At 42.1% G+C, this 14,858-nt stretch overlaps 1 protein-coding gene across 1 annotated transcript in view; it reads right to left on the bottom strand.

Annotated features, from left to right (window-relative positions):
• LOC112113482 (contactin-associated protein-like 2) overlaps nt 1–14,858 on the bottom strand; it is a 1,103,244-nt gene that overhangs the window by 94,509 nt on the left and 993,877 nt on the right. The window contains exons 19-20 of the mRNA XM_029912066.1: nt 9,375–9,620; nt 5,899–6,032 (exon numbers count right to left, since the gene is read on the bottom strand). Of these exons, the coding sequence (XP_029767926.1) occupies nt 5,899–6,032; nt 9,375–9,620 (380 nt within the window). The remainder of the gene's footprint in view (nt 1–5,898; nt 6,033–9,374; nt 9,621–14,858) is intronic.

The following is a 14,858-nucleotide window of genomic DNA, read 5'->3' as shown; positions in this document are numbered from 1 at the left end:
ACACTGCCAAGCCATTTAGTGTGCATAAACTGCGCAGTTGCAGCGCTGTAAAAAAAACACCCCGATGAGAGGCGTAGAGCTTTCTGTGCCGGAGGTACAGTGTCACGATGCCAGCGTAGACACCCTCGTCGATTCCAGCGCTGCGATTGGCCTCCGGAAAGTGTCCCACAATGCTGTTCTCACCTCTCTGCTCTGAAGTTTAAACTCTACTGCCCTGGCCTCAGGTGACCAACCATGAGCCCCACCCCTTAAATTCCTTGGGAATTTTGAATGTTCCCTTCCTGTTTGTTCGGTGACGCGTGCAGTGGTCTCAGCGCATCTTTCTTGGAGGCCATGCCTGCTCCACGCACCAGGCGATCCCCCACTTGGAGCAATGCCGAGCTGCTGGACCTCATCAACATTTGGGGATAGGAGGCTGTCCAGTCCCAGCTGCGCTCCAGCCGTAGGAATTATGATACCCACGGACAGATTTCACGATGCATGACAGAAAGGGGCCATGACTGGGACACACTGCAGTGCAAGGTCAAAATGAAGGAGCTGCGGAACGCCTATCACAAGGCGCCGGAGGCAAACCACCATTCCGGTGCTGTGCCCACGACCTGCCGGTTCTACAAAGAGCTGGACACGATACTCGGTGGCGACCCCATCTCCACTGCGAAGGCCACTGTGGATACTTCGGTGGCTTGCATGCCAGTTGAGAGTGGATCGAGCCAGGAGGAGGAAATCTTGGATGAGGATGTGGAGGGGACCTAGAGGCAGAGGATGACTCCGAGGTCAGAGATGCATGCAGTGAGGAGCTCTTCTCTACCCCAGAGGAGTCTAGCCAGTCACAGCTGTCGGAGCTTGGCGAAGCGCAAACAGGAGAAGAGGCCCCTGGTAAGTGACTTTGATTTTGGGAATCGTTGAAGTGAGTTGTTGGGGGCAGGTTGGTTGCAGAAAGCAGGCTTGTGACTGTATAATGCGTGTACCACAACATGCCTAGTCTGAGCGGCGGAACAGTGTGTTGATTGACTCCCTCACTTCACGGAAATCTGCCTCAGAGATCTCCACAAAATTCTCATGGAGATACTGGGCAATCCGCTGCCGTAGGTTCGTTGGCAGAGCTGCTTTGTTTCTTGACCCATTAAGGGTGACTTTCACACACCACTCTGCTATCATGGGGGCGGGGGTTGGGCGTTGCTGCACACAGGCAAGCTGCATAAGGGCCAGGGCGGAAGTCGCAGTCTTGAGAAGACCCACCCTTGAGTCCCCGCTCACCCTCAGCAGTGAGATATCTTCCATAATGAACACAGCCTATGGAAAATGTGGGGATAGTAATGATTGTAACGCCCCCTTCCCCCACAGTGCTGGCTCTCTCCAAGAGCCAAGTGTCCAGTACAGTCCTGCAACACTGATTTCCCCTGCCCCTGCGGTTACTCACCATTTTGGGGGTCTTGTGGCTCATGTGTGCTTGCTGGGAGCCAGCCAGCTAGTGATAGATATGTGAATAGTAGCTGAAGTACAGTACCCGCTGCACTGTACTCCAAAGGAGAAGGTTGGATAGGACACCTGGACATACACAAATCTTTAACTGTCCCGGGACCCCACCTCCTCCTGGGACCCTCCTTTCCCCCACCCCCCTCAATGCTGATGTGGTTTTTTGTTTCTCCCTCCCCTCCAGTTGTTGTTTTTTAATAAAAGAGTTGTTTTGGTTTGAAAGCAATTTTTATTCTATTAATTGAAAGCAAACAGAGCCCTGCAAAGCAACAGGCAATTTTCTTAAACCTTCATAGTACATTGTCTGCACCAATCACAATCACCTCCTAGCATTACAAGCACTGCACTTCTGAGCACAGCAACAAATATTAGTGGCTTTCAGCTTCAAAGTGTTGCCTCAAGGCATCCCTGAACCTTACGGTCCTACGCTGCGCCCCTCTAATAGCTCTGGTCTCTGACTGTTCAAATTCAGTCTCCAGGCGCTGAGCCACAACGGTCCCGCCCTGAGTGCTTTCACCCTTCCCTTCCTTCGGTCCAGCCTCCCATATAGGCAGAGCCAGCAGGCCTTTAAACGGCCAAAAGCACACTCAACAGTCATTGTGCACTTGCTCAGCCTGTTGTTGAACCACTCCTTGCTGCTGTCAAGGTGCCCCATGTATGGCTTCATAAGCCACGGCATTAAGGGGTAGGCAGGATCTCCCAGGATCACAATGGGCATTTCGACTTCCCCTATGATGATCTTCTAGTCCGGGAAGAAAGTCCCTGCTTGCAGCTTCCTGAAAAGGCCAGTGTTCCGAAAGATATGTGTGTCATGCACCTTTCCGGATCAGCCTGCGTTAATGTCTGTGAAATGCCCACGGTGATCCACAAGCGCCTGGAGAACAACAGAGAAATACCCCTTCCGATTAATGTACTCGGTGGTTACGTGGTCTGGTGCCAGAATTGGAATATGGTGCCATTTATCACCCCTCTGCAGTTAGGGAAGCCCATTTGTGCAAAGCCATCCACAATGTCACGCACATTGCCTAGAGTCATGGTCTTTCAGAGCAGGATGCGATTAATGGCCCTGTACACTTCCATCAACACGAGTCCAACGGTTGACTTTCCCACTCTGAACTGGTTAGCGACCAATCGGTAGCAGTCTGGAGTAGCCAGCTTGCACAGTGCAATCGCGACACGCTTCTCCAGTGACAGGGCAGCTCTCATTCTCGTGTCCTTGTGCCGCAGGGCTGGGGTGAGCTCATCACACAGTCCCATGAATGTGGCTTTCCTCATGCGAAAGTTCTGCAGCCACTGCTCGTTATCCCAGACGTGCATGACAATGTGATCCCACCACTCAGTGCTTGTTTCCCGAGCCCAAAAGTGGTGTTCCACTGTGGTCAGCACCTCCATGAATGCCACAAGCAATCTCATGTTGTAGCTACTACATGTGGCAAGATCAATGGTGAACTCCTCTTGCCTTTGTAGTTTAAGGAATAACTCCACTGCCACTTGTGATGTGTTAGTGAGAGCGGGCAGCATACTGGTCAACACTGAGGGATCCATGCCTGCAGACCGAAGATGCAGAGCTCACAGTACACAAACCACTGAAAGATGGCACCAAATTTGGACGGAAGCACAGGGATTGCTGGGATGCGAAGCAATGCATCACAGGCATTGGGACAGGACCCAGAATGCCCCGCAACCCCCTCTGCCTTCCCACAACTCTTAGCGGCAGAAGAGGAAGAGATGCTCTGTGGAATAGCTGCCCAGAGTGCACCGCTCTGAATACCGCCGCAAGTGTGAACACATTACTGTGCAAGCAGCTGACAGTGTGAACACACAACAGCAGTTTCCCTTCAGTGCTCTCTGAGCGGCGCTGTAACTGCTGGTGCTGTAACTCTGCCAGTGTAAACGTGCCCTGAGAAAAGAAGTCACTTTGATCTCTAACACCCACATTTTCAAGCACAGAGGAGTGCATATCTTCCCCAATTCTGAGAAATGGCAGGTGATATTAATCCTGTGTCTTGGACTGGGCTCTGCATCAGAGGTTAGTGTAGCCCACCAGAACAAAACAATGCCTTCTTCTCTTAAGTATGTATATGCCCACATTAAAGTTGCCTCATTTACAGGGGAAAAACAGGTAAACCTCAAAGCCTTCCCTTTTCTGGGGTACAAACTAGAACCAAATTAAAATCCTCCCTTTTCCAGGGTATGATATAGGTAGCATAGGATTTTTCCTATCATCAGCCACTCCTTTCCTTATCCTCTTTTTCATACATATCGTCTGGGCCCTGTAGTTTAATAAGCCTCACCTGCACCTGCTCCCCAGTTATTTAACCCAGTTTTGTTCCATACATCTGCTGACCTGACAGGGTAAAAAGCCCTCAACCTAGTTTACCCTATCAGTGCAAACTTAGAGGTGTGTGGAAGCCTCCAAGGACCCAAATGGGTAGTTTACGCTCTCTCACTCTCAACGTAACGTACTGCAAAAATGTTGGATTAACCCCATGAGAAGCTAGAGTTAGGCTAATTAATGCAAGGCGGGCACCCTTAACTGTGTTGGCATTTTCCAAATAGAGTCTGGGAGAGGGTTTCATATTCCATCACCAAGTTCGAGAACAAATTGTAACAACCAGCCATACAACTTCAGGAAACATTCCAGGCACCACAAAATAGAAGCATTTAAGGTCCAGAGGAAAAACTGACTACAAATCTTATCTGATATCAATTTATAGTTTGATAAATAAAAAACACCCTACTAAAACAGTTTGGTGAATAGTCTATACATGTTACACAGTTGCTGAGGCTGTGACTCTTTACAAACATAAGAGTAACTTTCTGAAGAAATTCTGCCTCAGTGCAACCAAAGTGATTCTGAATCAGAGATGAGTGCATACTCGACTGTGAGCTTCAGGCAAATGATGCCATAATCCACTGACAAAGCTTTCCCCTTCTGTTTTTTTACTGGCAGGTATCCACTTTGATCACCTCCTGGTAAATACAGTGACAGCTCCCATCCTTGATCTTTTGGCTTGGTTCCCAAGGAGACCTCCTCTTGTTATATTTTATTCATGGTGCCTGCTGTGTTGTTTCCCTCACATTGTAAACTAGGTGAGGGGATTAAAGAAGCCAACATAACATAAGGAAGTCAACTCTTTGGATGCCTTAAGTATGGACCAGCTATCTGAGATTCCTTGAGGGATCTGCAGGTCAATCTTCAAACATCCATTATTTAAATAACTAAAAAAACAACCAACAAACCCTGCCAGAGAAATGTTTCCCTCATTTTCTCAAATGTGGAATTTCTCTCTAAAATTACACTGTCCTAAGGCCAAGGAAGGGCAATATTCAATTCTACACTAATGACAGAATGAAGGTCCCATATCTTACAACACATTAATGCCAGAAGCAGGATTTATACCAGTAGAAACCCCAGAAATTCTCCCTTTCTGGTGGACATACAGCTTTTGTTTTTTAGCCTTAGCAGCTCACAAATACTATGACATTATTATGTACAATAAAGCTATTTTGTGTAATTTTCTGAAATTTCTAAAATGTAGTTTCTCTGTTTCTAAGGCTTGGATAGCTGGAGTCATGGTGCTAAGGGAGCATAAAGGCAGAAGAACATTTTTGAATTCTTCCTAAATATTTCTCAAATAGTTTTTCTATAAAATTTGAGGCATTTGTACAATAAATGAAGCTGCGGTGTGGTATAAAGGTTTTATTGGCACTTGTCTGGGATGATATGCCTATTTTATTTTTGGTTTGCCATTTGTAAGTACTCAGTCTATCTGAAACTCATGGCAGTAAAGCTTTTATACCACACCATTTGATATTCTCCATATGTATACACATATGTGACAGGAACTGAAAGCAGAACCATCTGATTAACATATATTTAAACAAAGAAAAGGGTGTTTAGAAAACATTAACTGCTTCTCACAGTGCCTCTGTGAGGTACGTAAATAGTATTGTGCTCATTTACAGAGAAATAAACTGAGGGACAGATAGGTGAAGTACTTGCCAGTGTCACACAGAAAATGAATTAGGACTGGAACCAGGAATCTAGAGTCCTAGGCCCTCAATCATACTCCTTCACTTATGTCCCAAATCCTGCCAACACTTATGCACATCCTGAATTTTATACTCTCGTATAGCTCCATTGGCCATAGCTCCATTGAGCTCAGTGGATCTATTCATGTTCATAAATTTAAGGATAGGCATATCTGAAAGTTTAGGGCATTGTTAAGAAAGAAAGGATGCTCCTCTGACTAGCTCACAAGACTGGGATTCAGTAGATATGGGACTAGTTATGCTATGTTTGTAACATGTATTCATATATTTGTATGGAAGGCAATAATAGTAATAGTTGGTATACCTATGACTATCACTGTTAGTAATAAAGCTATATAGTATTCAAAGGCTCAGATGTATATTTACCTGGAGAACTATGTCCCTTTCATTCCGTGTGACATTAACACTGTGTGGCTGTCCATTTGCCATGTTCCTGTGGTCTACATCAATGTTATATGGCTCTCCAGTGCCTCCAAGGTTGTATCGAATCTGTAAGTTTCCTATAGAAAGAAATGTACAACATTTTAAACTATTTATAACTTTATTTCCCAGAGCTTTTTTTGCCCCTCCTCATTTCACTTTTTACTTATGACCGCCATCATTTCATATTTAAATCGCTCTTGGAGTTGAGCTCTGCTGCAGGAGAATTTAAATAGGAAGAGTCAGTGCCTGATAATTTAAACCTAGTGGGGTGGTAATTGTTTCCAGTTTACAACCATAAACCAGATAGTGACCAGCATCTCAAAACCAAAGCAGGTGCAAACACTACTAACTAAAAAATAAACAAATCAGAATTATACATGGAATGGTATGAAAGTGACTTATAAATGTTAACATGTAAAGCAAGACTGTTCTGTTGAGATTGTTATCCTTGCCCGAATAAAATTGTTAAAGCTAAATACAGAAATAAAAGAATAATAGTTTTATTTGGTAGAAGGAATAAGGATTTCCATCAATAAATTAAGAATACTTATGTAATAAGTATAACATCTGATTTATGACAGATGAATATTGAAATTATATGTGAACACAAGGCTTTCTTTCCATCCCATTTAGTTGTTGTCTATGGGTCAGCTGTCCTTGGGGTGTTTTGAAGGACTCTGAAGGAAAACTTTTAGTATTTGACGCAAAAGGGTTTTGACAAATGGGTGCTTCAAGTTAGGTGGCTAAGCAGAGGTGGTCAAAATTTTTTCATTGCAGCTCTTTTTCAATGGAGAATTGGTTTTTTGAAACTTTTTTTGCAGAAAATTTCAATATTTCATCAGAAAACTGAATGCTCTCACACCAAAGTTTTTAGCCAAACCCCAAAATATTCTGCTTCAAAATGATGCTGTTATACACCATGGGAGCTGTAGTTCAGATACATTATGCTTCCATTCTCTCTGGCTAGATTACTTCTCCCATGATGCACCATGGTCCGGGGTTCCTATGATGCATTCTCTCCCCTCACCAAGAGAGGAAAAGGTTGTGCATCTTTAGAGATATAGTGTGGCCAAAGGGCCCCTCCCACAGAAGAGAATAGGAGCATGAGGCATCTGAATTACAACTCCCATAAAACATAGCAGCACCATTTTGAATCAAAATATTTTCTTTTTTGATATTTCAACAAAAAAGTCAGAATTTTATACTTCCCCACCACACATGGCTTTTCTAGCCAGCTCTACTTCTAAGTACCTATTTATGCATCTAAATAGGTGGCCTTATTTTCAGAAGTGCTACGCACCCAACAGTTTCCACTGACTTCAACAGACATTACCGCGTGAGGTGAACACTTCTGAAAATTAGGCCACTTATTTAGGTGCCTAAAAGTGGATTTAGGTGTGGATTTAAAGCAACCTTTACTGAAATGTTGACTGGTTCTAATCTTATATTTGAGTTGTAATTCTGCTGGAAAGGTTCCATCTGTATTTATTGATGTAATATTTATAAAATTAGAATTAAATAATAAATATGGCTCCAATCCTGCAATTTACAATGTGTGGGCAGAGGGATGACTGAAGCCAATCGGTTCCGCAAAGGTGCAGCTGTCTCCCTATGTATTGTAAATGTGAGGATTGGGGCTTATATTAAAAACATATACATGCATTTGTGAGCTTCAATGGGCTCTTAATAAACCACAAAAGCCAGGACTATTTTAAGATTCTATATAATGCAGCAGTCCAAATGCAAACTGGAAAAAAAATGTTCCTTCTTGTCCATATGAACCTCTCCTCTTCTCAGAAATACCACTCACCTCCTCCCTGATTTTCCCTTCCCAACAATGATAAGCTGCACTAAACATTTGAGAATGAGTTGATATTGTAGCTGCTTACAATTAAGTGGCATTGACAAACATTGCTTAGAGCTTGATCCTGGAAACACTTTGGCACGTGAATAAAGTAACTCACAAACCGAAGAGTCTGCAGGATCAAGCCCTGGACTTTCACTGTATTCATTTTGATTATGTAACAAACTAATTTTTGGGGTTGGGGTGGGAGGGGCAACAGCAGCAGAGGATATCACAATGCTATAAAAAAGGGCTATATTGATAAAGAAATTTAGGCATGATGACACTCATCATCACCACACCTAACTTTTAGAGCCTAGAAAACCACTGAAATTCACAAAGTCTGGGTTAGGCACCTAGGCTCCCTATACAATGAATGAGGAGAGACAGAAGCCTCAGAACAGGACTAAAAAAAGCCAGCATGCTAGGAGGCTCCTCGCCTAAGCTAACCAATGGGAGGTGCCAAGCCAAGGGGTGTGTTCTAAGCCCCGCATCCTTTCTTGGAGATAGGTGCCTCCCTCTGCTTGGGATTCTCAGCTGCAAACCATCTCTTGGCAGTAGGAGCCTATACCACTTTACCCTCATAACTTTTAGCCCAGTGGTTTTAGACCCCTGGTTCAAGTCCTCTGCTCCATCTGATGGGAAGAAAGAATATAAACAGAAATCTGCCACCTCTTAGATGAATGCCCTAACCACCATGCACCTAGGGAACTTTTACTGCAAAAGTTTAGGCACTGAATGAATTAAGGCATCTATAGGGCTTGGGTGCCACTGATCAGGGGATTTGTGAATCCCAATGGGACCTGGTTTTGGAATTCTGGTGTTTAAAGTGGCAGTAGCCTGAAGTGATTGGCTGTGAAAAAAATGCCTTCTGTGAGATGGGTATTAGCTTTGTGTTTTATACAGGGACAATGACACACACAGACTTGTCCACAGTCTAACAGCAATTCAGGGATAAAGCCAGTTACAGAATCCATAACTTGTCTCCCAGACCTGTGATCTAACCATTAGACCACAAGCCTTCCTTATTTATGTTTTTTATAATGCAGTATTTCTTAGTGTTCCTATTTCCTGACATTAGACCTACTCTTACTTGTATTGAAGTCAATGGTAAAACTCCCATTGATGTCAGTGGGAGCTGGATCAGGCCCTTGGTGGTGGGAGGGGTTAAGGAAAAGTAAAGGTGACAGAAAATAATAGGTTGTATAGTACACATTTTAATGCAAGAATCTGACTTCAAAACAACTTCCCTACCTTATAATCTAACCTCTGTATTTTATATTTATTAAAATGGATGCTGCTTTGGGTTTTTATGCCAGAATCTCAATCCACCCTATGGGCCTAACTTTCCACTCTGTTACACCAGTTGCATGTGACTCCATTGACTTGAAAAGAGTTACACCAGTGTAAAGCTAGTGCAATAAAATACAGAATCAGGCCTTGTGTCTCCTGTTTTGAAATTACATGGCTGGAGAGAGCTTCTCATTAGCTCATGGCTTTTGCTTTGGGTATTGTGTGCCAATTTTTTTTTTATCAGTAGTAACTTCAGCGGAGAAAGCTCAGAATGATCACTTACCAGATGCCTTGACAAGCACCGCCATGTAGTCCTGGGTGTAAGAGCTGATGTACAGGAGGACACACGGGGACTTGGTGGTACTGAAGCTGAAACTGAGCACCTCCTTATTCAAGCTGAGGTCTGGCACAGTGTTATCATGGTCTGTAGAGCTCAACATAGTTCGGCTGACTAAGTCTTTCGCACTGATCCCTGGGGACTGGAAATTATATCGGAGCCACATCCCCTCTTCAAAAAATGCTCCAACGTCTTGAAAACAATAACAGGAAGAGAGGTAAAGGAGAAAGTGAATGTGCTGAGACATTCTTTGAAAAATAGCAGGAATAAATAGCAATAAATAAATTATTATTGAACTTAATTGGTGCTCCTTTATATGTCTATCTAGGATGAAGAAATGAAGCACCTTGCAACCATTAACAAATCAAATCGATCCTCATAACTTCCCTAAGAGGAAGGAAAGTACTATCCCCATTTTATGCTTGGGGCGGCCAAAACCCTGGAGCCGGCCCTGATCTCAAAGCCAGAATTTAGCCAAAAGAGAGCAGCAACCATATCAATAACATTTAGAGGAACAAAGAATTAAAACATTAAAATCAGCATTTATACCAAATAATTAAAGCTAGGCCTTTGTGAACATTCAAAAGAGAATGCTGCCTCTAGCCCATTTCTACCAATAACTCCACACAGTCTTAAAAATGTATTACAATAATTCAGCATTAAGGCCCTTCCACTCTGCCAATACCCTAATATTATTTACTACCTCACATCAAGAGAATAGATAAAGATAGATCAAGCATAAGAAACACTAAACTGATCAGAGGGTCCTAGAGGCAAGAAAACACAGTAAAAAAAATAGAAAAGAACATTTAAAACCTTTTCACCCTACTAAGCATTCAAATGAAATATATAAATAACTGCTTTTATGTTAACAATTATAAAATAGCTTATTAAGCTAATGATAACATTGTGACTTTTCTCACATCTATTATATTTCTGATACACATCCCCAGAGTCTTTGTCATTTGTAAAAGGGAGTATTATAAGAAATGATGACATATCCTGGAAAATTGCTGTTGAATGCACAAGTAATTACTATGGACCAGGTTCTTCTGCTACCCATATTCTGCAGAATAGTACCTTACTCCATGAGTAGTCTCGTTGTGAAGTTGCTACTGAATATGATTAAGGGCATGAGACTCTGTAATAATAGTAAAAATTTGAAATGTCTGAAAAATGGAATTTCCATCACACAGGAAATTCAGATGATATTTCAACATTTGTTTTTGTCTTGAAACAAAATGAAAAGTTGAAATATCAAAACTTTTCATGGAATGAAAATCCCCGCAAAATCTGATTTGGAAAATGTCAAAATGTTTCATATTGAGGCAGTCTGACATTAATCTTCATGCACTTGAACAGTCATGGTGCCTCATGAGAGTTGTCACTTGGATGCTGCATACCCCTCTTTCCCCCATGGGTTGGTTGGGCTGTATCTCCCACAGTCTTTCTGTCCAGCAGAGCTGCTGCCATACATCGTGGGGGCTCCAGTACCACAGTTCATCATGGGAGATAGAGTGGCTTGGGAGCCTGGTCCACAGAAGAGGATGTGGGCATGAGGCACTCATACTGAGGCCCCAAGATGGCTCAGGCAGACAAAACAGATTCATGTTGAACTGACACGAAATGGAACCTTTTCATTTTAATTTTCCTGAAAGAAATTTTTTGTGTGTGAGAAAATAGACATATTCCCCATATTTTCCATTGAAAAAGTGGTTCAATGGAAAATTCTCAACCACGTCTGATAATAATAGTACACGCCAACCTATTTTATACTTAAAACACATAATCCAAGACTAACATTGTTACAGAATACAGTGAAGGTTGACTTCAGAAAATACTCAAGGGAATGAACAAACAATTGAGGAAAAAGCAATTTCTTTCCACGAGTTTTATTAACAAAAACGTGGGCCATACTTTATATTAAGGAATCGCCCGGGACACTGTCACATGGTGGTCTAAGAGTCCTTTCAGGCCTTAATTACAGATCGCACCACTTCAGGTCTCCTTCACTACTAGCCTGTTTTAGTTTGTTGTTCCAGCAGCCCTCCGCCTATAGTGCTATTTACAAGCCCTAGCCAGTGTCCCCACTTGCTTCTGGGGAAGGGAAGGGAGCACGCAGACATCCTGCCAGCCTCTGGCACTCCACTCCAAGGCTGCCATCTTCTCAATTTATATGCGTCCAGCTGCTGGGTTTCTTCTCCCTCTAATTAGTCCCTCAGCTGTAGCTCTACTCAGTTGATTGACCTTCCAATTAGGTCTCAATTAACCTATATTGGTGGGGATTTGATGACAGCATGTTGAGTCTGCTCCTGACTCAGAACAACCTATCACAGGACCATGTATAAATAGTTTATAAAGGGTAATAGATATTATAAGTATGTTATAGACATTAGTAATATGTGTTAAATATGGCTATGAGCCAAGGTCATCAGCAACCTTATTGACTATTGAGTTGAAAACCATTTATTAAAACAGCTATAATTTATTAACCCTTTATATACAATTTATAAATATATGCTTCATATAAAGAGGCATCAGATTACCAGTGAAACTGCTAAAATGTCAATATACTATACTATTTAAATAGAATTTCATTTTATATAGCTCCTTCCATATTTGAAGTATCTCAATGTCCTTTGCACAGTTATAAGCAAATACTAGTAGCAAAACAGAGGTGCAACCAAATGCTGATTTTACAAGATGTGCAGTAATGTATGCCTGGTATTGGAGGGTAGGAAAGTGCCCTTAGCTAAAGGCAAGGTAGCAAAGATGTAAGAAAGGGGTTACATTACCAGATATTTCATTGATGCCCCTTTCCAGTGTCTTGCTAAGCACTAAAAAAGATCTGTCTTCCTGTTACCTTATAACAATTTCCCAAGAATTGAAATATTATATTTAGAAGTGACACTGCAGCCACATAAAACAATTGTCCAAGCTGTGATCTCACAGTATTGGCAATGATATAGAGCCACTGTGATAGATTTATAGCTGTCATTTCTTAGGAGAAATTTTAAATCACCTCCAAATAGTTATGGGAAAGGCAATTCAGTTTAACATCTTTGTTTTTCGCTAGCCCCAATTTTTATACTCGTTTGGATGAATAATTAAGAGGACTACTGTGCAAAGACCTATCATCAAGTTCAGTGCTTACTCCTGTGAGTTAGTAGCACTGAAAATAGTGGGACTGCTTATAGCATTAAGTACTATGTACAGTAGTAAATGTCTGTAGGATTTGCCCCAAAATAGCAGCTTATGTAAGTGTTAACAAACGACTGTATGACAGTTCTGTGTTACATCATTGTCTAGAGCTGCTGATGCAGAAAGGCTACTTGCATGTGTAGTTGTTTTTCAGTGATGGGTGAAATGATACATGTATGTATAGGGTGAAAGTCTGCTCTCAGTTACGCTGGTGTCAATTTAAAGCGCCCTGCAAAAACTCACATGGCTGCTACCTTATTATCCTTGAAATCCATCCCTATGACTCATTTCGCTTAGAAAAAAACATATTGCTAGGCAGGTGGTGAGCCAACATTACTGCTATTGTTTGGCTTGTTACATCTATTAATTGTGCACACAGCTTGTCTGTAAAATTATTGTTTTTTTCTTTTCCCTCCCAGTCTGTTTGCCTTACCTGCTTCTTATGCCTTATCTTTTAGACAGCAAGCTCTTTGGGGCAGGGATAGTCTTTTACTACATCTCTGCCCAGTGCCTAGCACAATGGGGCTCCCTGGCTGGGAGTACCAGCTCTCCCCTGCCCACCTTCTCGCCGACGTGGGCTGAACCAGCATGCAAAAAACAAACAATGAAAAAAATCTTTCATGGTTCATGTGACATTTCTGAGACATTTCATGCAGGACACTAACCTTGCCTATATTACAGTCTAAAACCTGCAAAATAAATGGAATGTTCTTGAAACTAACTTCAGGTAAGGACACATAAATAATTACCAGAATAGCTGAATAATTATAAATGTACCATATATTGCAGCATACCTTAAAATCTGCCTCACATTTGCCTTTAAGAATCTTAGGGACACAGTTTACTCTGGATAGATCAGGACTTTTGTAGCAGTTTATACATTTTGGGCTTGATCCTGCAAGGTGCTGAATGCCCTGAGCTCAGGTTCCAGTTCAGCGAAGCATTTAAACACATGCTAAAGTCAATGCGATTTAAGCACACGACTAAATATCCATCCTTAAGGGCTTTGCTGAATAGGGATGTACTGATTGACTACAAAGGTAGGTGAGGGTGCCCAGCACTTTGTAGGAGTGGGCCCATTACTTTTCTGTTCAAATATCAGAATCCAAAGGCAGATCATTTTTTCTAAATTGGACTCAGTTATGACTTTGAAATGCTGATTGCTGATCAGTGAGGACATTTTCTACCGGGAGGACACCAAACACTGATCACCTTGAGGGTTTTTTTAAATAGGAGGCATCTAAGTCCCTGATTCAGGAAAACTTTAAAGAATGAGTGTGAAGCACTATTGACTGAATGGATATTTTCCTGAATCTGTGCCTAAATAGGGAATGACATTTTTCAGTTTAGGAAAAATAGTGATTAACATAAAAGACAACTCCTTGTTGATGAGGCATAGAGGAATCATAGACTATTAGGGTTGGAAAGGATCTCAGGAGGTCCTGTAGTCCAACCTGCTGCTCAAAGCAGAACCAATCCCCGGACAGATTTTTACCCCAGTTCCCTAAAGGGCCCTCTCAAGGATTGAGCTCACAACCCTGGGTTTAGCAGGCCAATGCTCAAACCACTGAGCTATCCCTCCCTCCACTATTGCCCTCTTTTGGAACATTTTAGATGAGATATCTGAAAAGAAGAGACCAAGGAGATAAAACATGGTAAAGGGTTACTGTTTACACTGTCCTTTCAAGACAAAAGCTTAAAAGAAGAGATCATGGCAGTAGCAGATCAGTTTTCTTTGGCTAGCAGCACATATTTCCAAACCAATATGCAGTGCAGTCATGCTCTATTGACAGTCATAGCAAAAACATAAAAAAAAGAAGTTTGGATTAGCTGCCTGGAAAAGCACTAGATAGGATTTGTGAAACAACAGAAGCAATTTTACTAAGCCAGAAGTATACTCTCAATATGAACCATATACATTTTACAAATCTACTCTGACATTTAAAAAAGGGATGGAGGGATAGCTCGGTGGTTTGAGCATTGGCCTGCTAAATCCAGGGTTGTGAGTTCAATCCTTGAGGGGGCCACTTAGGGATCTGGGGCAAAATCAGTACTTGGTCCTGCTAGTGAAGACAGGGGGCTGGACTCAATGACCTTTCAAGATCCCTTCCAGTTCTAGGCGATGGGATATCTCCATTAATTAATTTATTTTTTTATTTAAAACCGCCATGCAAAACACAGATTTAGAACTGACAAACTTATTTTGAGGTTCAAAATAGTTCCACCAAC

Source organism: Terrapene carolina, unplaced genomic scaffold (assembly GCF_002925995.2).
Source record: "Terrapene carolina triunguis isolate 2854851 unplaced genomic scaffold, T_m_triunguis-2.0 Scaffold179, whole genome shotgun sequence".
In the NCBI taxonomy this organism is placed as follows: Eukaryota; Metazoa; Chordata; order Testudines; family Emydidae; genus Terrapene; species Terrapene triunguis.
This window is presented reverse-complemented; position numbering and strand designations above follow the sequence as displayed.